The sequence below is a fragment of the Onychomys torridus genome, chromosome 21 (assembly GCF_903995425.1).
Source record: "Onychomys torridus chromosome 21, mOncTor1.1, whole genome shotgun sequence".
NCBI classification, from domain to species: domain Eukaryota; kingdom Metazoa; phylum Chordata; class Mammalia; order Rodentia; family Cricetidae; genus Onychomys; species Onychomys torridus.
In genome coordinates this window covers 46,147,317-46,174,776 of record NC_050463.1, presented here as the reverse complement: position 1 = coordinate 46,174,776, position 27,460 = coordinate 46,147,317, and the positions used below count along the sequence as shown (strand labels likewise).

The window sequence follows — 27,460 nt, the reverse complement described above, 5'->3', positions numbered from 1 at the left end:
GGGAAAGCAATGGCTCAAGTACTTTCTAGAGGTGGAGCAATGCCAACCGAGTCACCCTGGCTGGGACGAATTAGATGACAGAGTAAGAAACCCACACAGGTACCACAAGAGCAAGGAGCTTGGGCTGTGCATGCTCAGAACTCTGGAGGACTGGAAGCCAGTGTGCGGGGCAGGGAGCAACCTGCATTTGCAGGACACAGAGTGAAGGATCTTCACCTGGGTGGAGACAGATCACAGTGTGTGACCTTGTCTGTTAGAACCCTCCTGAAATATGGCTGTGTCAGAAGCTTTCTCAATACAGTAGGGATCCCCAGGAAGCCATGGATCAACAATGATTCGGTTCCACGCACCATCCTTGGGCACAGTTAAACAACACATCCTCACATCTCGTGTCTCATGTGTCCCTTTCTCTACCAATCTTGTAGGCCTCCAAGAGGAGTCAGATTGGCATTACCTGCAGCTCACCGACCCCTGGCCAGACCTGGAGCTCTTCCAGAAGATGCCTTTTGATTACGTCATTCATGACCCAAAGTATGAAGATGCCAGTCTGATTTGCTCACATCACCAAAGCATCAAGAGTGAAGGTCAGGGGCTGGGGAGATAACAGCTCATTCAGTAACATGCTTGCTGCTCACACAGGAGGACCTGAGTTCAGATCCTCAGCATCCATATAAATAGATGAGCATGGCAATGCACATCTGTAGCTGGGGGAGTCAGTAGAGACAGGTGTATCTCAGGGGCCTGCTGACCAACTGGTCTAGCCAACTGGTGAGCTCCAGATGTAGCCAAGAACTTACCTCAAAAAATAGCATGGAAAAGCTCTTGAGGAAGACATCTGGTCGACCTCTAGCTTCCACATGTACCTATGGAGCATGTGGACACATAGGTAACTAACACACCCACACATGTGTGTGTGTGTGTGTGTGTGTGTGTGTGTGAGAGAGAGAGAGAGAGAGAGAGAGAGAGAGAGAGAGAGAGAGAGAGAGAGAGAGAGAGAAAGAGAAAGAGAGAGAAAGAGAGAGAAAGAAAGAGTAGACTTGGCCAGTGCGAAGCCAGTGAAGTAAGATGTCTTACTTCACTATTGCCCAAAGTACACTGGCGTAATTGCTTCCTATGTATTAATAGATGCCAGCTAAGTTGAGATGCATCCCTCTAGTGATGCTCTTTAGTAGTAAGTGAGCAGTGACTTACTAGAACCTGGTTCGGCACTGAGACTGTCCTCTGCTGGTAGAAGGAAAGAACTACCACAAAGCCCATGAGAACCCTGGGGACTTGTGGTCACGATATGTTGAAGGCTTGGTTAATGGAGGGTAAATGAGTATTTCTGTTTATGAATTTGTCACCAAATGGGTGCATAGGTTTTCCCGTCTTCAGCCTCCTCTTTTCTTCTCAGGGACACTGGCTTCTATGGTATATGAGGGCAGCCTCAGCCAACACTTCTGGGAGTGGCCTGTGGGATTATTAGTATAGCCTGAGGATGTTTGATAAATGTCATGTCAGGAAAAATAGCTTACCTGTTAACCGGGTGTGGTGTGTACACCTGTAACCCCAGCACTCAGGAGGCTGGGGCAGGAGGATCAAGCATTGGGGGTTAGCCTGGGCTACATAGTGTGATTCTGTCTCCAAAAAGATAAAAGGTACCTGCTGTTCTGACTCCCTGTCACCAGGGAGTCCCTTCCCACAGATAGCCCCAATGAAGGGCTAGTGTTACATTTGTATTCCTACCAAGTTGCTTGAAGAAACTGGGGACCACACATGCTGTTAATTTATTGCCCAGTCATGTAAAGTTTCCTTTGAAGAGTTCATAAAGTGTTTTTAGGTCCACAAGTGTGACACCGCACAGTCTGGGTTCTTCTCCCTTGTTAGTTTCTCCACCGAGACACTGTCTTCCTCCAACCAGGGCCTAGAGATGTGAGAGACAATCTTCAGGGCAGTTACAGCCTGCCTGTGAGCTGCTTATTTTGAATGGTGCACTCAGTTGAGCTCAGCAGTCAGGGGTAGGGGTTTTGCTCTGGGATGATGCTCCTTAACTCTGGGACTATCTTTGCAGACAGAGGGACATCCCGGAAGCCGGAGGACCTGTATGTACGGCGTCAGACGGCGCGCATGAGGCTGTCCAAGTATGCGGCCTACAACACGTACCACCACTGTGAACAGTGCCACCAATACATGGGCTTCCATCCCCACTACCAGGTAGGGTACTACCTGATACTACCAGCTGGCTCTCCGGCCGCTCCCAGCAGCTCCTGCCGGTGCCATGTCACAGGCCACGTCTCTGTTTCCCTGTGGCCCCTTGATAATGTTCTAGGGTGGGAGGAGAGAGTTCTGGAAGGCCTTGTTTCAGGGGTTGTATGCCTCTCAGGTTGCCATCCTAGGCTGTGAACATATTGTTGACCCTACAGGCAGTGGTTCCCCTGTGACAAGCATCAATGGCCAAGACAAGGGGTGTCTGTCATTCCTGTCATTCAGGTTCTAGAGAATCCGAAAGTGACTTCACTGCTGGGGATACTCGCTGATTGCTTACTAGAAGGACCTGGGAATGTAGATACAAATGAACCTTGTTACCATCCTTCGGGTTCATGGTCTGGGAGATGGGCGCCTGAGCAAGATTTCAGAGGCACATGAAGCAGGCAAGAGAATTATATGGCTGTGGCACAGATAAGAGAGAAAGCACATAGATGAGAGAGGAGTTTGAATCATTGAGTACCTACAGCATGCCAGCAGCATGCTCATGTCCTTCTTAGGTACCAGCTCTTTCTGTCGTGAATAACTAAATGGTTAAGTTCCTGGGATCTGGCTCTGGATTGTTATCAGGGTATTTTGTGGAAAACTACACTTGCGATTCATTCAGGGTTCCCTGGCTGGAAAAGCATCCTCTTTGGGCTCTTAGTGGATTCTCACCTAAGCCTTGTCATCATCGCCTTATAAATGAACAGAGCTTGAGCATCCCTCATCAGAAAAGCCAAAGTCACCCCTAACCCAATGCCCAAAGCAGTTCAGATTTCAGAGCCTTTGGGATTTTAGACTATGGATGACCAACTGGAAAAGTCTTTAGACATTTTATAAGATCTGAAAAAAAATAAATCTAGATTTGAAGGATCCTTGGGATCAAGCATTTTAGATATGGGTTAGTCAACCTTTACAATTCAGGTGGGGTAGAGAAAGGACTGTGAAGGATCAGGAGGAATTTGCTGAGGGGTCAAAGCTGTTGAAAGTGGGTAGCATATGCAGAAGGGGGCGGGGCTGGGGGCGGAGTCTGGGGATGAGAATTGATCTTAGCTGGGTGTGGCTGGAGTACAGAGTGGAAGATGCAGAGGCCTGAAGAGGCAGCAGCCTGGGGAGAGGGTGTGTAGATATCGGGTCACAGAAGGCCCTGGGCCCACTTGCTTCTTCAGAGAACTCTGCAGGAAAGGTTGCAGCGTGGATGGACTCCCCCTAGCTTACTGGTCTCTGCAGAGGACTCGAGCTGGCTGTTAATAAACACGTAGACTCTAGTGGTTTAGATTTAAGAGTTTCATCTTAATTCAGACCCAAGCAGGGTAGGCAGGAGGACATGGAGGGCTGTAGCAGGTGGGAACCAGGGACGTCTGCTCATGACAGGGAGCTGAAAAGGCCCAAGGCAAGGATCCCTGTTTGCTGTTTGTCTTGCTTATGAAGGGAAAAGACATCTAGTGGCTTTAATTCAGCCTGGCCTTTGGCTTGTCCACCCCAGGTATAGCAGCTGCCTTTAGCACTATGTATTTTTAAGTTTGTGACTTTACCATAGGTGACATTGGAAAGAATTTTTAAACAGGTCAAAACAGTAATACCACATAAATGAAAGCTGTTTTCCTCACTTTGAACATGAGGTTTTTGTTTCAAGAATTCAAAACAAAACAAAAAATGTAAGCTATTTCCTCTTTATTTTTTTAAATTAAGTCCCCACATTTCACTGGGTTTTATTTTATTTTATTTTACCATGGGGGTATAGTTTATTTGGACTTGAATTTTAAAGTCTGGCTACAGGTAGTGCAGTCTTAGATCTGTGCCCCAGTTCCTACCTGCTGTAGATCTATTCCATGCTAAACTGTTGAAGGCTCTCAAAATTGTAACCATTTACTCCAAAACAATGCTCTTAACTTATTATCCAGCATGTTTCCAACTTAATATATTGGGAATTTTCCTACCTAATATGCTAAGTTACTACAGTTTTCCAGATAACATTTCTCCTGTAAATGTAGAAAATTTACAAAATGACAATATCAAAGCAATTTCTCCATGTCTGTGCACTCACGACAACGAGAATATCACATACTTATGGTGAAATGGTTTTCTTGATTTTTGAAATTTAATAAACTGAGGAGGCTTCATGTGCTGTAACCACTACTCAGGACATTACCTTTCAACAGTGAATTATTACTTAAAATCAAGGGCCTTTGTCCTTCTTCTCTGGGTTAGCGGAAGCCCAGAGCACACGGGGCAGGAAGCAGACACCTGTGTTTAGATGGTGTGGTACTCCAGGCCTTGTGTTCATGAGGCGCACCAGTCTGGGGGTTGTCAAATTAGAGCATGCTCGGCATGGTGAGGGGATCTGGATCCCATCTTGTGAGGGATGCAGAGGCACCAGCCAGCCACTGGCATCTGATTCTGGCTCCATATCATCTCTGCTCCTTCTCTCCTTTTGCCCCCAAGAGTCCTTTTTTATTTTTTTAAGTGAATCTTTTTCCCATTGCCACCTTTATTTACTACATAGTCCCTCAGGTCTAATCCCTTTGCTCCCCAGAAGGCTCTATGGCACCAGAGCCCTAGTGGGGACAGAAGGAAGTGTGTGCTGGTATGCTGGGCTGCCACCTTCCTCCGCAGCTCCTGGTGTGCCAAGCACAGAGCAGCCCTGTCCAGTGGGAAGGGCAAAGCTCAGGAGGATCCAAGAGGCTGCTTAGGTCAAGAACAAAGCTAGATGGGAGTCACCCCCAGAAAGGAGGACACACATACAGTCACGTAGGGCAGGAGGAAAGTGAGGTTAGACTAGGGACCATGAGTGAGCCCAGAACCTCTCAATGCTAGCTAGCTACCTTCTGTGTCCACACAGTAGGGTAGTAACTGTGCCTCCAAGGGATGCAATCCTTCCCAGGATCGTTAGTGACAGTGCACAGAGGACAGAATGGCACTCAGCACAAGGCCCAGCGTATTGAGACAGACAAGTTTGCATGGCCATTATTATTCGCTATATGCCAGCTATCAGGACACCCACAACAGAAAATGCCCTATTTGAATGAAAACGGAAAACTGGGCTCAAGGGCACAGGCCTGTAACCCTGGCTACACAGGTGACTGAGGCAGGAAGATCACAAGTTCAAGGCCTGCTGGGGCAGCTTAGACACTAACTCAAAAAATCGAAGATGGTTTAGGGATGCAGCTTAGCGCTAAAATACTTGTCTAATAAATGTGAGGCCTAGGTTTAATACACAGTAGTTTAACAGAAGGTCTGTGGTGCACTGACCAGCCAGCTTGCTTAACTTTGCAAATTCCAGGCTAACGAAGGAGCTTGTCTCAAATAGAACCAGTGTGAACAGTGCTTGAAGAAAGACACCCAAGGTTGTCCCATAGTCTACACACACACACACACACACACACACACACACACACACACACACACGCACGCACACGAGAACTGCATGAATGCTTTATTTGCTGACCCAGGATGGATCTCTAGATCAAATCTCAAGAGCAGAAAGGAAGGCCTGGGCAAGCATGGTTGGGATCCAGGATGGAGCCAGCTCTGGCCCTGTGTGGGTGGTCTTGCGTGTGCTCTCCCAGTAGCAAGATCTGAACTTCTTATGCTCTGGCTCTGAGTCTCTTACACTGGAGGGCAGAGGTGGGTGTGACCCGGGTGTTGTCATGGCCAGGCTGGGCCTGGGTTCTTTGGGGAAGTAAGTCGGACTCTGATGATAAGCTCTGTCCTTTCCCCTCACACCTCAGCTCTATGAGTCTGCCCTGCACGCCTTTGCCTTCTCTTACTCCATGCTAGGAGAGGAGATCCAACTCCATTTCATCATCCCCAAGTCCAAGGAGCATCACTTTGTGTTCAGCCAACCTGGAGGTCAGCTGGAGAGCATGCGTTTGCCCCTCGTCACAGACAAGGTATTGACTGGGAGTCCCAGAGAATGAGGGGATATCTGAATTGGGGGTGTAGACACGTAGCTGCCTGAAGAGTCAAGGGCATTTGGAGCAGGGCACAAAAAACAGTATGGTGACTGAACCTTGGCGACATGGGTGAAGGTGTGGGCTTGGAAGACACTCGAGCCTTGCTATAACACTTGCTAATTATGTCAGTTGGCACTTGATATTGCTGAGCGCCAGTTTCCTTAACTTATAAAGGTGGGTGGTTGCAATTCGTTTATAAAAGCTTGTGGATGGGGCTGGAGATGGGGCTCAGTTGTTAGGGTTCTTGCCTGACGCACACAATGCCCTGGATTCTCCAGTACCACATAAACTGGATGTGATGATTTACTCTGTCATCCTAGCACTGGGGAAGTGGAGGCAGGGGAATCAGCATTTTAAGGCTGTGAAGGCATTAAGTCCAGCCTGGACTGTATGAGATCTTATGTCAAAAACAGCCACAACGTTTGCTGTAAGAGATGTGCGCACCCCCTGCCCCGCACTTCTTTAATGCTCTGTCATGACACATTTGGCTAGGTTGAGGTAGAAGGAGTAGCAGAAAGATTCTAAGACTCCCTGAGGAGTCCACAACCCATTGTTGGTTGCGTTTCCTGCCTTGTCTTTCTTTCTATGTGTCATTTGTGGGAAAATAATGCCCAGCATCTCATTTCTCCCTTCAACAGTTCAGGGCAGGTTTCTAAACCCTTGTCCTCACCGTCTGTCCCCTTACAGAGATGCTCCCTACAGGGTTCCTTGCTTCCCACATCCACCTGACAGCCTCAGGGGTTGACCGGATGCAATTTCCCAGCCCCTGTCAGCAGACAGGACAAGCTGCTAGTCAAGAGGACCAGCTGTCAGTCAGGCTGGGCATTACTACTTACGAGCCTTGATGTCTAGGCTGTGTGGGAATGTCCTTGTCCATAGTGAGGGGAGTGTTTGGGCATACAGGAATAACACCTGCTAGGACAGGATTCCAGTATGAAATGGTGATGGATTTGGTTAGCTGGTGGACACCAGTTAGGTTGTTGTATAAAACCCAGGCTTCTTATTCAGAGGCCTGAAGGTAAGTGAGATTTTGATCGATGCCTACTCTGAAATTCATAAAGCTCACTCCCGTATCTGGGTCAGCTGTCATTGGCTAGTAGCTAGCCAGAGGGCATCTGTCTTGAGTGACCTCACTGGGCTATGCTTCCCTACCCTGTACAGCTCCGACCACCAGTGGGCTAGCCCAGGCTTAATCACAGGCACATTCTGAGAGCGTGCGCTCTGCAAGGCCACTCTGAACTGGGACAGCATTGTTTCCCCCGCACCTTATTGGCTATGTCAGATCACAGTGCCCTCTCTGAGATTAGAAACGACTGCATCTTTCCATGGCAGATGTGAGATGGGGCAAAGCATTACGCCAACGTTTACACGTGCCCTCCCTTGCAATCCCACTACTTTGCAGAGTCATGAACAGATCAAGAGCCCAACCTTCACTCCAACGACGGGCCGTCATGAGCACGGACTCTTTAATCTGTACCATGCAATGGATGGAGCCAACCATCTACACGTGCTGGTGGTCAAGGAGTATGAAATGGCCATTTATAAGAAGTACTGGCCCAATCACATCATGCTTGTGCTCCCAAGCATCTTCAACAGCGCTGGAGTCGGTAGGTGACTTTGACATGTACTACCAGCGATGCTCTTTGTGAATGGAGACTTGGGAGAATGTTTTACAGAGGGAGAGAGCTGAGCGGTTGACATGAAATTCTTTGCTTGTGGAATGACAGAGCTGCTCTGATGTGTTTGACTGTGTGTGCACACGTGGGTGCCAGCAAATACACATGTGTGTGGAGGCCAGAGGACCACCTGCTGTCATCCCCAGAAGCAGTCCACCTTGGGTTCTGAAACTAAGTCTCTCATTGCTTGGAGCTCAATGATTTGGCAAGGCTGCCTGGACAGTGAGACCTAGATAGACTGGTCTCTGCCTACCTGGTGCTGGGATTATATACACAGACCAGCTTTATAAAAACCATGGGTCCCGGGGCTTGGATGCAGGTCTTTGTGCTTGCAAGACAAGAACTTTACCAACTGAGCTATCTCCTAGCCCCTGTGTTAGGATTTTCTTATAAATATCCTTTTAAAAACTGTTAGGTTATTCATTTAACTCATTTTCTCAGATGTTAAAAAAAAAGATTGAACAAATGTGTGTAACACAAATTGCTAAATGGTCTTATTAATAAAAAAAACCCAGAGCCAGATATTGGGGTGAAAGCTGAAAGATTAGAGAAACAGAACAAGCCAGATGCTAGCTTACCTCTATGAAATCTTCAGCCTCAAGAGAAGAGTTCCTGTTTCCTCATACCTTATATACCTTTCTCTGCCTGCCGTATTACTTCCTGGGATTAAAGGCGTGTGTGCTTCCCAAGCAAAGGCATGAGAAATGCTGGGGTTAAAGGTGTGTGCCACCACTGCCTGGCTCTGTTCCTACTGTGGTCTTGAACTCACAGAGATCCAGATGAATCTCTGCCTCTCAAGTGATAGGATTAAAGATGTGTGCCACCACTGCCTGACCTCTATGTTTAATATAGTGGCTGGTTCTGTCCTCTGATCCCCAGGCAAGCTTCATTGGGGTACACAATATATCACTACAAATGTGTGTATAAACTATAGAGGGGTGTTTCCATGGTCAGTGGTCATTGGAAGAGGGATATGTAGTATTGGCTCTGGTGTGTCTGGTGTGCGCTCTGTCTTGTGCATGTGGGTGCAGGATTGAACACTGAGTCAGGTCGCTTGGCCACCACAGGGGCCGCCCACTTCCTCATCAAGGAGCTGTGCTACCACAACCTGGAGCTGGAGAGGAACCGGCAGGAGGAGCTGGGGGTCAAGCCCCAGGACATTTGGCCCTTCATCGTCATTGCCGATGACTCCTGTGTGATGTGGAATGCAGCAGACGTGGACTGTGCTGGAGAGAGGAGCAGGTGAGGTGGCTTGACCACATCCTTCCCTCTATTCAGAGAACCATAGGAGATGGCGATGGGCAGTCCCCTCTCGACCTTGAGGACCACAGTGTGCCTCTCATGATGGAAAGCCAGGGCCCTGGATGTGGCAGAAGCGGACTCATTGTCCATGACCTGATTCTTTTGATTTTTAAAAGTCATTTATGAGATATATAATACATACAGAATGCAAGGGCTGGGAAGGTGGCTCAGCAGTAAGGACTGGTTGGCTGCAGAATCATGAGATAGAGTCCAGATCCTAGAACCCACATAACAAGAGAGACATTCAAAAAATGTCTGTAACCCCCACTCTAAGGGTTCATATGGCCTCCGCGTGCACACAAGTATATATACCCAGATGTGCACATATATACACATGTATGTAAAATAAATCTTTAGAAAATGAGAAAAACAATGTATACACATACAAGAGTTAATTATAACATGTATGCAATTTTTTTTCACATGTGAAACATACCTGGTTAGCTGACCCCTCCCCCATCAATAAATGGACATTGCTGCTCTCCCAAGATGCTCTTGTCCTTGTGTTCTGGCCCTGATCCTCCCAGAACCCTTCACTCTCGGCATGGATTTTGTTTGTGTCTTTCGGCATGCAGCTAAATCTCTTGGGGTTCTAGGTGTCTCATTTTTGAAGGGTATCAGTCCCCAGGTTAGCATTCATTATAAAGGTGAACCCAACCATCATCTGTATGTGGGCTCAGCACATGGGATGTGACTATATTCCGCATATCAAAGTCATAGTAAATATGAAGTACTTGCCAGGATACCTGGTGCCCCTCGGTTGGATGGTGCTGGGTTCAGTCCGTATCAGACCTGTTCGGCACATACCATGCAGTTAGGAACTAGCTTGTTCATCCCAGGGACCTTGGCCTCTCTCCTCCCAACAGGGAGTTTTCCTGGTCTGAGAGGAATGTCTCTCTGAAGTACATTATGCAGCACATTGAGGCCTCCCCCAACATCACACACTACGCCCTCATCGGCATGCGGAAGTGGGCCAGCAAGACAAGGGGCCGCGAGGTGCAGGAGCCTTTTTCCCGGTGCCACGTGCACGACTTCATCATCCTCAATGTGGATTTGACCCAGAATGTACAGTACAACCAGAACCGGTGAGCACAGGGTCCTTGGGTGGGGTCTGGCCCCCGTATTGGTGGCCCTGAGCCCTGTACAGGATGCAGACTTCTGTCCACTTGACCTACGCTCTACTGCCGCTGTGGCAAAAACTTAACAGAAGCCTCTTGGGGAAAGAAAGGCTTGTTTGCCTGGGAGTTAAGTCCACCAGGCTGGGGAAGCCAGGGTGGCTGGAGTGTCTGGTCAGATCTCCTCCACAGTCAGGAAGCCGAGAGAGATGAACACAGATGCTCGACTCCCTTTCTCCTTTGTATTTAGTATGGTACCCCAGCCCATGAGATGGCACCACCCACATAAAGGGTGGATCTTCCCATCCCAATGACCCCAGTCTAGAAATTCTTCCAGAGACAGGCCCAAAGATTTGTTCCCATGGTGATTCTAAAGCCTATTAAGTTGACAATCAAGATAACTCAGCACAGCCACCAAAGGAGCAGGTCTGCTTGTAGCACTGGAAATCCTCACATGCTGTATAATTGTTCTGAATTTTTATAGTTATTTGACGCCATTCCTTCATTCATAGATGCTTTCCTTAGTGAGCTAGCTACCTTGTGCTGGGTGTTTCTTTTGCTTGGGCTTCCTCAACAAATAAATCACTTTTTTTAGTAAGATGTTACCATCTGTCTTAGTCAGTGCTCTAGTGCTGTGAAGAGGCACCAGGACCATGGCAACTCTTATAAAGGAAAACATTTCATTAGGGCTGGCTTACAGTTTCAGAGGTTTAGTCCATTATTGTCACAGTGGAAAGCATGGCGGCATGCAGGCAGACATGGTGCCGGAAAGGTAGCTGAGAGCTCTACATCTGGATCCTCAGGCAGCAGGAAGAGAGAGAGACACTGAGCCTGGCTTGAGCATTTGAAACCCTAAAGCCCACTTCCTCCAACAAGGCCACACCCCCTAATCCTTCTCAAGTGGTGCCACTCCCTAATGACCAAGCATTCAAATCTATGAGCCCATGTGGGGCATTCCTATTCAAACCATCATACCATCAAAGAAAACTATAAAGCAATTTGAACGAGTTGCTCTTCAGCCTCAAAAGTCTGTTGACTGAGGTTCTTGTATGTCAGGCAGTGGGCCACTAGGGAGTGTTTAGGTTGGAAGCCAGATTGGCCATCATGCTGGAGCCTGGATTCACCCACTTACTAGCCCTGCAGGGTAGGTAGTGATTTCTCTCTGAACCTGTTTGCCTCAGCTATAAAAAAAAAATACCCAAATACTCTGCGTTGTGGTGGTTTTCCTTCCTTTCCTTCCTTCCTTCCTTCCTTCCTTCCTTCCTTCCTTCCTTCCTCTCTCTGTCTCTCTCTGTCTCTCTGTCTCTCTCTCTGTCTCTCTCTCTCTCTCTTTCTTTTTTTTTAAACAGTTTAGTGGAGGCCTGGGGACGTAGCTTGCCTAGTACACGTGAAGGCCTGGATTAGATCCCCAATAGCACATAAATTATAGGCAGTCCTAGCTCTTGAGAAGTGGAGGCAGGGGGATCAGAAATTTGAGGTCATCCTTGCGCATCATAAATTCAAGGCTAGCCTGGGCTTCATGAGACCCTATCTCAAAAAAACAACAGACCAACCGAACAGCACAGTGGAATTGTGTCTGTGAAGCATTCTCATGGTGTCTGCACTCACACCCAAGCCCTTGTGTAATTAGTGTTCCAGGCACACACAGCCTCTCAGGGTCCAGTGAGGCCATCCTTTGCCTTGCATTTTGCCTCCCATCCCCATTATAATAAGACTTTCCGGACAGGGGTGAAGTCCGAGTCACACTCATAATGCAGTGTGGGGATGCAGGAGCAAGTTTGTTGTCTTTGCTAGTTGTAGAATTAAAAGGGAGTATAGCAGTGTCGCCAGAAACCTTGGAGAATGCCAGAGTGCCATCATATCCTATTGGGGGAAATCAGTGTTCCCTCTTGGGGTCCTTAGCCTCAGTAAAACTCATTTAAGAGCAGATGCAATTGGGGGCTCAGGGACAATGAACAGACTCAGATGGGAGCTTGAGGCCAGCGAGAGCTTCAATGGAAGACAGCAAGCAAGCTGTGAATCTCAGACTGTGGAGGAAAGCTGGTGTGGAGGTCCACCACTTGGCAGCAGGCAGCCACACTGTAGGCAGCAAGGAGCCCAAACTGTGTGTAAAGTAGTGTAAAAGCACTTGTGCCGGCGGTGGTGGTGTACACCTTTAATCCCAGCACTTGGGAGGCAGAGGCGGGTGGATCTCTGTGAGTTCCAGGCCAGCCTGGTCTTCAAAGTGAGTTCCAGGAAAGGCACAAAGCTACACAGAGAAACCCTGTCTCGAAAAAACCAACCAACCAACCAACCAACCAACCAACCAGCCAACCAACAAATAAACAAAAAAGTGCTTGTGCATGCATGCACACACACAAAAGCCTGGTTAGGCCCTGGCCAGCATCCAAAAGAACAGAAGAGAAGCAAAGAGTTTTGCCTTTCTGAAGCAGGACTCAAAAAGGCAGGCAGACCGGGCTGAACCTCACAGTATCTCACGGGGACTGAATTAGGGGCCTGGAATTCTGCGAGGGAAGATAACATTTTCTCAAGGTGAACCCGCCTTCCTAGGGGTGGTCCCCTCACCCTATCAGAACACCCCCTTGCCTCGCTAACTCTAAAGAGAGGAGACAAGGGCATGTCTCCACCTAGTGGTAGACCCCATTATTTACTGTGACATGCGTTTTAACACTTGTAGCCCCAGTGATGGGTTTGTCTGGGGGTCTGGGAACCGTGCCCAGTCAGACCTGCCCCTCCTCTGGCTCTGCGCAGGTTCACATGTGACGATGTAGACTTCAACCTTCGTGTGCACAGCGCTGGCCTCCTGCTCTGCCGGTTCAATCGATTCAGCGTCATGAAGAAGCAGATTGCGGTGGGTGGGCACAGGTCCTTCCACATCACATCCAAGGTGAGTGTAAGTGGCACTCACAGGCAGGTGCTCAGGCCAAGCCCAGGTTGCCCAGGTATCAAACCCGAGAGCAGGAGCCTGGGGATGGAGGGTGGTGCCGCATCTTTGAAGGAAGTCAGGGCATTGGATACTTGGTACCAGGCCCTGGGGACTAATCTCTTACTCTCTGACATTAAATAGCACCCAGTGAGATGCTGCTCAGTGCAAGACCACCAAGCAAGCCTTTCTTGTGTACTCCTGCCCTCCCGACCCAGGCAGGGTATTGGGTCCTAGGCTTTTCTTCACACCATTGGATAGCACTTGGCTAAAGAACTGTTACCTTCCTACACAAGGCTAGCCAGCTCAGTGGCTATATTTGTCTGCCCATGAGCCGGGGTCTACTGGGAGAGATGTGTCTCCAGTTGTCTTGGCTGAGCAGACCCAGACATTTAAGAAAACGCAAATCAGATAGCCCCTAAAAAGCCAGGTAGGCTGGCCAAGCTCTGCCTGAAGTCCCTCTGATTCTCGTTTATAATGTTTTGAATCTTGTCCTGATGAGTGACATCAGGGGGTCCTTGCCCAGCGTCTGTCTTTCCCTAGTCTCCACCAGCTCCTTGCAGGGCCCTAACCCGACCTGGAGCAGACCTGGACTGGTAACAGCTCCTTACAGCCACCCCACAGGTGGAGGTCAGAGCCTTCTAAGAGAACAGTCCATCTCGGAGTGGCAGGTCTGTTCTACCCAAGAGCTTGAGGGCCAATGATTAAGCCACTGCCACTGTGATTTTTTTAACTTGACTGTTGGACTTGTTTAACTTGGGGCCCATGGAGATCTTCCTACCAACGACCGTGATGTGCCTTAAATTCACCTTTTATTTCCTCATTGTCATTTTAAAGTTCTTGGGTTGAATTCTCCCTCTCTCTCTCTCTCTCTCTCTCTCTCTCTCTCTCTCTCTGTCTCTCTCTCTCTCTGTGTGGTGTGGTGTGGTGTGTGTTTGTGTGGTATATGTATGTGATGTGTATGTGTGTGTGGTGTGTATGTGGAATGTTGTATAGGGTGTGGTGGTGTGTGTGTGTGTGTGTGGTGTGGTGTGTGTTTGTGTGGTATATGTATGTGATGTGTATGTGTGTGTGGGTATGTGTGGTGTATATGTGGTATGTTGTATAGGGTGTGTGGTGTGTGTGTGTGTGGTGTGTGTGGGGGGGGGTGTGGTGTGGTGTGGTGCGTGTGTTTGCGTGGTATATGTATGTGATGTGTATGTGTGTGGGTATGTGTGGTGTGTATGTGGTATGTTGTATAGGGTGTGTGGTGTGTGTGTGTGTGGTGTGTGTGGTGTGTGTGTGGGTGGGTGTGGGTGTGGGTGTGGTGTGGTGTGGTGCGTGTGTTTGTGTGGTATATGTATGTGATGTGTATGTGTGTGGGTATGTGTGGTGTGTATGTGGTATGTGGTATAGTATGTGTGGTGTGTGTGGGTGTGTGTGTGTGTGTGTATGTGCGTGCCACAGTGCACATATAGAGGTCAGAAGACAACTTGTGAGACTTGGGTCTCTCCTTCTCCCCAAACAATCCCACCAGGCTGCGAACAAGTCCTCAGAATGGGAGCCAGCGAGGACGTTTGAGTGAAACCGTAGCAGAAGCATTAATGGGCTCCAGCAGAGGCTCTGGTTTCAGATTCATTTATTGAGCAGTCTCTGGCCGCAGCAGGGGAACTGTGCTGGTGGTGGGGTGGGGACTTGTGGGCACATGGCTGGACCGTAAGGAAGAAGAGTTGTAGGAGGAGGTGCAGAAAGGATTTGGTGGTCAGGGAGAAGCTGGCTATCTCTGTATTAGTGATTCTCAACCTTCCTAATGCTGCAACCCTTTAATAGAGTCCCTCGTGTTGTGGTGAGCCCCAACCATAAAATTATTGCTGGGTAGTGGTGGAGCACACCTTTTAATTCCAGCACTCAGGAGACAGAGGCAGGAAGATCTCTGTGAGTTCAAGGCCAGGCTGGGCTACAGAGTAAGATCTAAGACAGCCAGGGGTACACACAGAGAAACCCTGTCTTGGAACACAAACAAAAAAACAAACAAAATATTTCATTGCTACTTTGTAACTGTAATTTTGCTACTGTTATGAAACATAATGTAAGTATTTTGGGAGACAGAGGTTTGCTAAGGGGTTCCGTCCCAGAGGTTGAGAACTAATGCTCTAGATGCTTACGTATCTCAGGCTCTGGAGGGTTTCCAAAGCCTATGTGGGCTCTTGTTCTCTTTGTATCAATTTTCTCCATGGAAAGATCAATGTATACAAATGAGTGTGATCTCCTTGGTCAGTTTTCATAGGTTCTCTTTGGTGGTGGTGGTGGTGGTGGTGGTGGTGGTGGTGGTGGTGGTGGTGGTGGTGGTGTGGTGTGTGTGTGTGTGTGTGTGTGTGTGTGTGTGTGTGTGTGTGTGTGTTTGCGTGTGTGTTTACATGCTCCCACATGTATCAGCATGCATGTGAAGCCAGATGTTAGAGGTTGCTGTTGGATCCCTTGCCCTACCGCTCTCTACCTTACCCTTTGAGTTGCCATCTGTCACTGAACCCAGAACTCACTGTTTGGCTGGACAGCTTGGCCAGTGAGTTACAGGGATGCACCCTGCCTCTCTCCCTCTCCCAGCCCTGGGGTTACAGATGTGTGTGGCCACATCTGGCGTTTACATGGGTGCCAGGGATCTGAGCTCAGAACATCATGCTTGTGCTGCTGTATTTTACCTGGGGTGTCTCCGAGAGGCCTGAGGCCTGTCCCGCTTCCCAACAGGTATCTGACAGCTCCGTGGCCATCATGCCGTCCCAGTACATCTGTGCCCCGGACAGTAAACACACGTTCCTGGCGGCTCCCGCCCAGCTCCTACTGGAGAAGTTCCTTCAGTACCACAGCCACCGCTTCTTCCCGCTCTCTCTGAAGAACCACAGCCACCCCGTGTTGTCTGTGGACTGCTACCTTAACCTAGGACCCCAGGTAACTCGGCTTGGAACCCACGGAACAGGTGGCCCAGTGCCAGGATCTTGAATCAGAATTATGGTGTCCCTCAGGGATCCAAGGGGATTGGCCAGGGAACTCTGCGGGTAATGGGAATTTGCATGCTCTCACGTCCCTTGCACATGACAGGGCTGTGTTAGTATTACCCATGTGGCCCTCCTACATATTTGGAATATACCCACTGCAGTATAAGTGCTGTGTACGTAGCTGTATGATACATTGCCCAGTGACACAAGGTCACAGAAGTCTGCATACTCACTATGGATTCAGTTCTCCAGATGATTGTGACCTGTGGATATGGATGGAACCTGGGGATGCTGAGGCCACGCTGTGTTCAAGCCTTTATCTCAGATGCTCACCCATGCTCAACTTCTGCCAAAACCAAGGCAGAGGGCACCCTTTGTTAGTCTGTCAAATAGAAGTTAGGGTGCAAACCCAATTCTGATGGCAAGGCATTACTGATTCTCAAATCAGTTTATGAATTCAAACAAACCTCCTAGAACCGATTTTTTTTGAAGGATATGATTTGGCAATAGCATGAATATCTCTTCCCCAAACTCCATCTTGAGCTTGACCAAGCACCTGTTACCTGCTGGATATTAGTCCCAAGTGTGACTGAGTACTTCCTGGAAGGTGACACCTTTCCTGGGCTCCTTCTTTTCCAGATTTCTGTTTGTTACGTGAGCTCCAGGCCCCATTCCTTAAACATCAGCTGCTCTGACATGACCTTCAGTGGGCTCCTGCTGTACCTCTGTGACTCTTTTGTGGGGGCCAACTTCTTGAAGAAGTTCCATTTCCTGAAAGGTAATACTCCTAGCCTGGACCTCGATTCGACTGGCCACTGTCATCTGGCGTCTCTGATGACAGGACCTTTTTGCCAGTGGGTAAACGGAGGCTCAGAGGACAGTAATGACCTCAACTCTCAATGTAGCAGAAATGGGGGATGAACCCCCAGGCATCATTCAGTAGAGAAAAGACATGTCCCTTCTTTGGGGTGAGTGGCAGGCATTTCTTATTTCTCTGTTCCTTCCCCTCTAGGTCCTTTTCTGTTGATGCCCGGGGCCCCTCAGAGGGACCTTTGTCTCTTCTCTGGTCTTTCTCCTTTTCTTGTTAGTGGTTGAGGCTGGAAGAGCTTTGTTCTTTAAAAAAAAAAAAAAAAAAAAAAAAAAACAACTTATCTATCCATCTGTCTATGTATGTATGTGTGTGTATGTATGTATGTATATGTGTGTGTGTATGTATGTATGTATGTTTGTATCTATCTACCTGTCTGTCTGTCTATCTGTCTGTCTATCTATCATCTATCTATCTATCTATCTATCTATCTATCTATCTATCTATCTATCTATATCTTCATCTATCTGTCTGTCTGTCTGTCTGTCTATCTGTCTGTCTATCTGTCTGTCTGTCTATCTATCTATCTATCTATCCTCTATCTATCATCTATCTATCTATCATCTATCTGTCTGTCTGTCTATCTATCTACCTATCTATCTATCTATCTATCATCTATCTGTCTGTCTGTCTGTCTATCTACCTATCTATCTATCTGTCTATCTATCTATCTATCATCTACCTATCTATCATCTATCATCGTATACAAGTGCTCTGTCTCTGTGTTGGTTTCAGGCTTGTTCCAATCCTCACTGGCACAGCATGGACCTTGTCCATTTTCCTTGCTCTCATTCATTTAATTAGCAAGAATAGAGTCCAGCCTCACAGTGTGTAGTAGGCTTATCCATCCTGTGGTCTGGGGGCCCCCGTGAGGCCCAGGTTAGCTAAGAATCTGACTCCCCCCAAGTGGTAAACTTATTTAAAACATCAAGGTGGGGCAATTTTGACTTTTTTTAAACTTGATTATTCAGTACCTTGTAAATGTCAGCCATGTGATGTCTCAATGTGAAAAGGTTGCACACCTCTGCCAAGGCCTCCAGGGATGACTGAACACATGTAGGGAGGAAGGAAAAAAGACTACGAACAGAGCCTGGCAGACGATGGCTGGCTGCAGGCTGGGAGCTATGCAGATGGAGAATTCCTAGGGCAGGGCATGTGGTAAAAGTGCGAGCCGCCCAAGGCCCACAGGAGTGGGGAACAGGGTTGAACTGAGAGAAGCTGTGGCCTGAGAACCCAGGGCTGGAGCTGAGATGGCTTCCCTTCATCGTCTCTGCCCCCCATACTGTCTTCCCAGCAAGCCTGCCTAATCCCTACCACCATCTGTGACGCTGGGATTATGAATCGCTCAGAAAGGAGCAGAGGCCACGGGGTGCCTGGCGCTTCCACCCAGCCGTTCGGTTATTGCAAGTGGGACCCCCACACAGCTCTCTTGGGAGAACTCACTCCTTTCTCTCCTTGCCTCTGTCACTGCCCTTTCAAGGAGCCACCCTGTGTGTGATCTGCCAAGACCGGAACTCCCTTCGCCAGACCGTGGTCCGCCTGGAGTTGGAAGATGCATGGCAGTTCCGGCTACGGGATGAGTTCCAGACAGCCAACGCCAAGGAAGACAGGCCGCTCTTTTTCCTCACTGGACGGCACATCTGAGAGAGAGAGAGAGGCTCCTGAGAATGTGGGGTCGTCAGGACCCAGCTGCCACTGAGGCTAGTGAAGGTCCCAGACCAAGGGGTGTATGGACTCAGGCACACCCAGAGATGGCCATGCGTAGCCCCTTGTGACACAAGTCACAGTGTCCTGTGGCAGATAGTGATTTGAAGCCACAGCCACGAGTCCTTGATGGGCAGGACTGAAGACCGAAGACCACTGTGTTCTGGGCCCAACCACATGCCCTGGTATCTTGAAGTCCATTTGATGCAGAATGAAGTTTTGCTCACTCTGCTGTCATTCATATGCTTCCATGGACAAACTTGACCTGCTCTAGAGAATCTTGGGTTATCTTGTCACGGTGCCTGTGACGATGATTTCACATAGTGGATTTCCCATGACTCCCTACAGAGCAATATTCCAAAGGAACGTTTTAACTGTAAAGGCTGGAGACAAGAACAAAAGAGTAGGTCGTTTTTCGTAAGAGTAATTATTTAATCACCTACAAGTTTTCTTTGCCAAAGCTAGCCCAAAGGCATCCAATTCAATATGATAAAATGAATTGCTTTACTTTAGAAAAATATGCCCCTATTAAAACAGTACAGGGTAAATACCCTACCTCTTAGAAAGGGCAGAATGGAAAAGCAGCTTTCTTAGAAACCAAAGGGCTTTAGGGAGGAAATGTGGATTGTAGCAGTGGACAGAAGATTTGCCTTCCAAAGGAAAGAGGACCGAATTGCTTACGTGATAAAAAAAAAATGAAAACCAAAGTGATATGCAAGACAGTGAGGAGGGCTGGAGCGGTGGCTCAGCAGTGTCAGTGAGCTTGCCGTTCAGTCCTGAGGACTGGAGTTTGGATCCCAATAGATAACAAGCCACGTGGTCTGCAAAGGCCTGTGATTTCAGCTCTGAAGGATCCAGTGTTCTGTTCTCTGTATGCTCAGGCCTATGCACACACACACACACACACACACACACACACACACACACACACACACACGAGAGAGAGAGAGAGAGAGAGAGAGAGAGAGAGAGAGAGAGGATCTTTAAAAAAAAAAAAAGAAAAAAAACAACCAACAAACCAGTTAAGAACCAGACTTATAATGTTTTGAAGTTCACTTTCCAGTGAGACAGCCTGTGTTTTCTTATTCACCTTAGTTCACTTAGAGAGAGTCTGGCCTGAGAAAGCAGACCAGAGAGAAGCGTGCAGACGTGTGTGTTATCACGACAGTGTTTAGATCAACGCCTCAGGACGCCCCCTGGCGGCCCTTTGCTCGCTCTGTGGTTTGCATGACCCCTGAATGACTGTTCTCATTTGAAAGATGAACAGATTGTGGTGCAGAGCACCAGCCGTGGCAAGAATCGGAAGTATGATTCAAACTCCAGCTCCACCCGAGACCACAGCGCTTTAGGAGCACCTGACACCTGGCGGAAGTACTGAGGTTGCCGAAAACGCAATCAGAACACAACCCTTGTGCCCGCCAAGACATGGATGAGCATCATGCTCGGTGGTCGTCCAAGGAGAAACAACCTGTTCAAGTCGATGCCAAAGATTTACTGCAAACTTTTTCCCCCAAGGGAAAACAATACACAAGTATAAAATATTTAGATCAATGTTTATAAAACAATCACTTTGTGAATGTCATGATTCCTATTTTGGAACAAAACTAATCTCTAGTTCAGTTCATCTTCTGTAAATAGTGGCTCCTCTGCCGTTCGCCCTGTTTTATTAGTTAATTTAAACTAACACTTGCAACTGGTCCAGTCTTATAAATAAAACATATAATGCACTTCTTGCTTGTATGAGGGGTACAGATTGTATTTTTTGAGGAGACCTGGTTTAGCCAGTGATTTCCTGGGACTGTACACTTAACATCTTATGGCATGACAGTTTACTTTGGGAATGAAAATCAGAATAATGCCCTAGAGGGCTAGAGAGATCATTCAGTGAACAAAGTACTTGCCATGCACGCGTGAGGACCTGAGTTCAAAACTCCAGCACTCAAGCAAGGCTGGGTGTGGTTGCATTTATAATACAAGTGTTCCTTCAGTGATGTGGGAGATAGAAACAATCTAAAGCTCATGGCTAACATTCATTGTAGGGAGCAATGAATGACCCTGTGTCGAGGTGGAAGGTGAGGGTTGACTTCTTGAGCTATTTTGCTTTTGCTATGATAGAATACCCAAACAAAGCAAATTAGAGCAGGGGTTCTCACCTTGTAGGTCTCATGATGGACCCTTTCACAGGGGTTGCATATCAGATATTTACAGTATGATTTAAAACAATAGCAAAATTACAGTTATGAAGTAGCAACAAAAATAATTTTATGGTTGGAAGGTCACTACAACATGAGGAACTGTATTAGAGGGCTGTCACATTGGGAAGGTTGAGAACCACTGAATTAGAGAAAAGAGGGCATGTTCCACCCCCACAATCACTTGAAATGCATAGGTAAGGCAGTTGAACAAGGTAGGGAAACAGGAACCGCAGAAATGAACACAATAAAGACCCAGGGAAGAAACACAGGAAATGTCATATAGTGAGGGGACGCTGTGTGGAGATAGATACAGTGAACGGATCTCATGAAGCAAGGAAGGTTAAAATCTGAAAAAAAAAAAAAAAAAGTGAGTGACTGTATCCAAAACATAAAATGCCGACAGGTCTTGGAAAGTAAAACTTAAGTGTCTCTGGGTGGTTCCCCCAGGGGGATGATGACCTCAGTGCTTTGCAGACAATGGGGACATAAGCTAGATTAAGCAGGAGTCGTCAGGAACACAAAATGGCTGATAACACCCAGTGACAATCCTGGAGACAAATGGTGTTTCTTTTCCTAGCTGGACAGAGCAGCCGGGCTCCTGGAGTGAAGAGAGTATATAATGTCAAGCTCTGCATGCCATTTCCTCCCCTGCCAATACCATAAACTAGGTTGTAGCATAAATCTTGCTAGTTCATCAGGTGATCCTGTTTCCTCGGGCTGGAAGCCTCTGAGTCCTCATCCAGAATGAGTCTCAGCTGAACTGTGCTGCTCCAACCTAAAAGCTTAACCAGCCAAACGCTTAACTAGCTCTGGTCTTCACACCTTATTTATCTTTCTCTTTCTGCCGTCACTCCCTGGGGTTAAAGACTCGCTTTCTGGGATTAAAGGCATGTGTCTCCATGCTGGCTGTATCCTTGAACTCACAGAGATCCGCCTGGCTCTGCCTCCCAAGTGCTGGGATTAAAGGCGTGCACCACCACCGCCCAGCTTCTGCTATGGCTTGCTCTGACCCATTTTCTAGCCACCATTTCTGGCTCTGTTCTAGTGGCTGTCTGTTCTCTGACCCCAGATAAATTTATTAGGGTGCACAATATTGTGGGGAACACAATACCACACTAGGTTAGTACTCTGGCAGTGGGGAAGGATAAATGAGGAGACAGAGAGAAACTAGAAGTGAGTTGTTCATACTGTTCCCCTCAGGGAGAGGAAACATCAGAAGGTGGGAATCTCTAACCCAAAGGACCTGCGGGACCTGCCCCTTCAGTCTGCGGTTGACATGGGTGATCTCTTGGGAGATGAAAAGGTCTTAGTAAAAGCTGGCTCTCATTTTTTTAAGACTGCTCACTGCAAACCTAGTGTTTGCTTTTAGCCAGTGCTTCTGAAACCTGTGAGTTGACCCCAGGATGTGGCTGTGTTAGGAGAAAGTCCCAAGAAATGGAAGGAGCCTGGACCATAAACATTGCCATCTTCCCCCTCTTAATGGTGTTCTATGACGAAAACCCAGAACCCATGACACCCTCACCTCTGCCTCGGGGTAAGCTCCTGGGATCTCAGAGTTCACTTGCTGTGTGGACAGAGCCACAGCTGGGTCACTGTTGCTGTGGCCTCACAGGTGCAGTTCTGAGTGCTTGCCCCTGTATCAAATGGCTCCTCTCGAAGTTGAGAAAGTTGGTGTGTTGCCTACTCTGCTCGTGGCTACCCAACAGAAGCCCCTTAAGGAAGGAAGGGGTTGAGAGCGTAGACTGTCATGGGGAAAGCATGGTGCCTGGTGTGTGATGCAGCTGGTCACACTGTATCTACAGTCAGGGAGCAGAGATGAGTGACGGCGCTCAGCCAGCTTTGTCTTTTCATTCAGTATGGAACCCCAGCCCGTAGGATGATGTCATTTGTTGCTCTCATTTTTAGAGGGTCTTTTAGTAAGAAGCTTGGAACCAGATATTGGGGTACATGCTGAAAGAGCAGAGAGACAAAGGAACAAGCCACCTCTTACCTCTAGGACTCTTCAGCCTGAAAAGCTCTCTAACCGGAGGCCTCTAGCCAAAAGGGGTTCCTCAGCTGAAAAGGCTCCAACCAAAGGAGCTTCTGCTGGAAAGCCTTTAACTCAGGACCTCTGGAAGAGCAGCCAGTGCTCTTAACCTCTTAGCCATCTCTCCAGCCCGAAATAATACAACCTTTTTTATTTATTTATTTATTTTTTTGCCGGAGCTGAGGACTGAACCCAGGGCCTTGCGCTTGCTAGGCAAGCACTCTACCACTGAGCTAACTCCCCAACCCCTGGAAAGCCTTTAGTTCCTGTCCCCTCAAGCCTTATAAACCTTTCTCTGCCCAGCCGTCACTTCCTGGGATTAAAGGCATGTGTGCTTACCAGTACTGGGATTAAATGTGTGAAATCTCAAGTGCTGGGATTAAAGGTGTGTGCCACTACTGCCTGACTCTGTTTCTCTTCTAGACTGAGTCAATCTCATGTAGTCCAGGGTGGCTTTGAACTTACAGAGATCCAAACGGATCTCTGCCTCCCAAGTGCTAGGATTAAAGATGTATTGGACTCTTTGTTTAATCTAGTGTCTTGTTCTGTTCTCTGATCTTCAGGCAAATTTTATTAGGGTACACAGTGTATCACCACAGTCATTCACATTTAGGCTTGATAGTCTGGCCTCAAGTAATCCAATCTAGGAACTTCCTCACAGACATGCCTGGAACTTGACAATGTTAACCATGTTTCTAGATCCTGTCAGGTTGGCAGCATTAACCATCACACTTAGCAAGATGGCGGCCCTAGCCATTTCTATCATGGGTCCACCTGTTGTGGTGAACTGTCCTCAGCCTTTCACACTCAGGTAGGTAGTTTGTAACCATAGCTCTCCAGCTGTGGAACTGTGTGGGGGCCATGGAGCCTGCCTCCCAGAGAAGCTGCCCACCTTCACGCTGCTTCTATGGAATTACCTTCCCAACCCTGGCGAAGGCCAAATCTCTCACCAGCCTTCTTCTTCATTCTCAAGTGCTCCTGGCCTTTGATAATCTCCTCAGCTACACCTTCTGTCTCCTTTGTCTTGAAAGACAGTTCTGGTTCTCACATCCTTAATATGACCTCTCTCTTCCTTTGTGATTGGAGTACATGTTTTAATTTCTTGAGTTTTCTGCCCAGACATTTCTTTTGCCAATGTCTGTCTGTCTCTTTGGTCATCTTGGACTCCTTGAGGCAAGAGAGATAAACTCCATGTTTGGGACCTGCTAATTTTATATGCCAGGCAAATAAAGTGTGTTCATTTTCACATAGTTAATGAAATACATATTTATTACTTTTCCACTCTGTTCTAAGTGCTTGGAAAATCTTAATTGCTCTCCCTGAATAAAATAAGCCACACAAGGAGTCATAGTGTAGGTCAGTCTTACACTCCAGCCTGGACTTGATCTGTCTACCTCTCTCTGGTGACTACATCCTGCCTGGGCTGTCCTTTGAGTTGGTCCATCTCCCAATCACCTTTCAAGGGTTCTCCCTCAGAACATGGTGCACAACTTTAATCCCAGCACTTGGAGGGCAGAGGCAGGCTGATTTAGGAGAGGCCAGCCTGATCTACAGAGCAAATTCCAGGGCAGCCAGAGCTACACAGAGAAACCCTGTCTCAAAAAACAAAAACAAAACAAAACAAAAACAATACTAACAATACTTGTGCGTGATTTTTTTTTAAAAAAAGGAAATTTCATGCACATGTGTTCAGTAACAGCCCTTCTTGTGTCTCATAGATTTCTCCTATCACGTCTCTTATCAAAATGTCCAATAAAGGCTGAGAATGTAGCTCAGTTGGTCGAGCACTTGCCCAGCATGCACAAACCCCTGGGTTTATCGCCCAGTGCTGCAAAAACCAACCAACACACACACACCTTCTCACTAAACCAGGCACAGAAGGACAAGCACCACCGTGTCCTGCTGTGCACAGAAGCGGAAGAAAGTCACCCAGAACGTAAACAGTCGTTTCCAGAGGCTGGAAAAAGGGAGAGCAGGGAAGGCAGGATGGAGATGGATTGATGGTGTGCCCCAACACACAGGAGAGCATTGATCAACACCAGCCCATAAAACGTCATTATAAAGATCTAGAGTGGAGAAGCCTGAAGTCAGAAAACCAACAATAAAGGAGGGGAATGCTAATTGCCCCAATTTGATCAGTGCATGCTATATAAATGTGTTGAAATGTGACACCAGGGCCTGGAGAGGTAACTTGGTGGTTATGAGCACATGCTGCTCTTCCAGAGGACCCAGGTTCAGCACCACACGGCTAGTCATAGCTGTTTATAACTCCCAATCCAGGAGCTGATGCCCTCTTCTGGAATCCTTGGGCACTGCACTCACAATAGAGTGGATACACACACACACACCCCTAAGAAAAGAATCATTATATTGAACTCCATTAATCTGTGTCATGCTACTGGTCATTTTAAAACTTCCAACCAAGCCCCTGCTCTTCTGTCTCAGGAAACCCCGTGGTCCCTTGTTGGCACCACTTTTCTATGCCTTCCAGGTCTTGCTGCTCTGTTTCTCTCTCTCCTTCCAGGAGAACTCCCAAGCGCCTCACCAAACCGTGACTCCATGTCCTTGCTGTGAGTTCCTCCATCATCCTCTTGCTACCAAGATCTTCATCTGGTCCCAACTTCTTCCTTCCTTCCTAGCTCTTTGCGCACAGCGTGGATGCGCCATGCTTCTTTGTGAAGTATGGGAGCTGTGTCACCATCGATCACAGTCACCTTCAGGAGTGCACCCCAGCCCCACGTGCATCATGCCCCACAGCACCCATCCCCAGGGTCCTGTGCCTGGGGCCATGATCTGTGTTTGCAGACTAAAGAAAAGTCCAACCAGTTCAGTTTTTCAGTTTCTCTGATGAGCACAGCTTGCCCTTGGCTTTGCTCTTTGCTTATTTGGGAGGCTGTGCCTCTTTCCCAGGAGGCAGGGCTGCTTGCTACACACTGCTCCTGGTCTCATTTCTAGACAGGATCCAAATCTGCTCTTCTGGATCAATATTCCTTCTGAACTAATGCTGAAGAAGGAACAGGTGAGGAGGTGAAGGCCAGGGACAGAGGTGCCACAGGAAAAGCTCCCATCTGCACTCCAGCACCAAGAAACCCAGCAACTCCCAACTTATTTTGATTTTTGTTGGTTTTGTTTCAGAGTCAGGGTCTCCCCATGTAGCTCTAGTTGGCCTTGAACTTACTAGGTTGTTCAGGCTGGCCGTGAACTTACAGTAACCCTCTTGCCTCTACCTTAGGGTTTGGGATTATATGTGCCATCATGTCTGGTTTATGTGGTTCTAGGGATCAAACTCAGGGCTTCATGCATGCTTAGCAAAACACTCTATCAACTGAGCCCCTTCACTTATTCTGAACTGGAAGGATTATTTTTCTATATTGGTAACAGAACACGTGTCAAATATTAGTTATAATTTTTTGTTTGTTTGTTTTTCGAGACAGGGTTTCTGTGTGTAGTTTTGATGCCTGTCCTGGATCTTGCTCTAGACCAGGCTGGCCTCAAACTCACAGAGCTCCTGAGTGCTGGGATTAAAGGTATGCACTGCTGCTGCCTGGCTAGTTACACTTTTTTAGTAGCTGTATAGTCAGTGGTTCTAAGATTTTTAGTTTCCACCCCATGTTTCCCCAATGTCTTGAGTTTTTCCCAGTCTATAGACATTGTGATAGGAGAGGCAGTGTCATAGACTCTTAGCCACATGTCATTTTGTACAGAAGCCACACTCAAGTGTCTCTGACAGCTGTAACAAAACCAGCTGTTTAATGTCCACTTTCTTCACTTAGGGAGCACTCCACGATCTGTAAGAATCCTTGCTGGGATACACAGCTTGTTGAGACCTCAGGTTCAAATCTAACCAGCTAGAACACCCTTAAACCCAAATATAACACTCCAAACCAAACACAGACCTCACCATTGCCCAAGTACAACTCAACCTTGGGTCACCAGGGGCCTGGGGCTCCAAGTAGATACTTGAGAGGTCGTCATGGCTAAGTGACATGAACACACATGTGACACAGTTCTTTACCTCAGTGGTTCTCAACTGTCCTAACGCTGCGACCCTTTAATACAGTCCCTCACATTGTGGTGACCCCCTCCACCATAAAATTATTTTTGTTGCTACCGCATAACTAATTTTGCTACTGTGATGAATTGTCATGTGAACATCTGATATGCAGGATCTGAAATGCCACCCCTGTGAAAGGGTCATTTGAGTCTCCCCCAGGGGTTGCGACCCACAGGTTGAGAACCACTCCTGGAGCTTTATTTTGGAGCTTTATTTTCTGTCATCTGGGCTCATTGATGCCTTTCTGGTACGTGTGGTCCCTAAAGAGAAAAACTGCCCCTATAACTCTCCAGCGATGTCAGGCATATTACCAGGAGAGATGAAAAATGTCAGAGACTTAGCCCTTATAACAGTAGGTATGCTGGCGTTCTTACAGCATCATGTGGGGGTGGAGCAAACGATGATGGATCCTCAGGCTCACGCCTCCTGCCCTTTGGCTAGTT

General features: G+C 47.7%; 1 protein-coding gene across 1 annotated transcript in view; it reads left to right on the top strand.

Annotated features, from left to right (window-relative positions):
• Positions 1-19,646, top strand: part of Greb1 (growth regulating estrogen receptor binding 1) — a 131,152-nt gene extending 111,506 nt beyond the window's left edge. The window contains exons 26-35 of the mRNA XM_036171406.1: positions 426-584; positions 2,051-2,193; positions 5,958-6,119; positions 7,585-7,789; positions 8,926-9,100; positions 10,027-10,245; positions 13,027-13,162; positions 15,923-16,123; positions 16,810-16,948; positions 18,519-19,646. Of these exons, the coding sequence (XP_036027299.1) occupies positions 426-584; positions 2,051-2,193; positions 5,958-6,119; positions 7,585-7,789; positions 8,926-9,100; positions 10,027-10,245; positions 13,027-13,162; positions 15,923-16,123; positions 16,810-16,948; positions 18,519-18,682 (1,703 nt within the window). The 3' untranslated portion in view covers positions 18,683-19,646. The remainder of the gene's footprint in view (positions 1-425; positions 585-2,050; positions 2,194-5,957; positions 6,120-7,584; positions 7,790-8,925; positions 9,101-10,026; positions 10,246-13,026; positions 13,163-15,922; positions 16,124-16,809; positions 16,949-18,518) is intronic.
• The last annotated feature ends 7,814 nt before the right edge of the window (positions 19,647-27,460 follow it).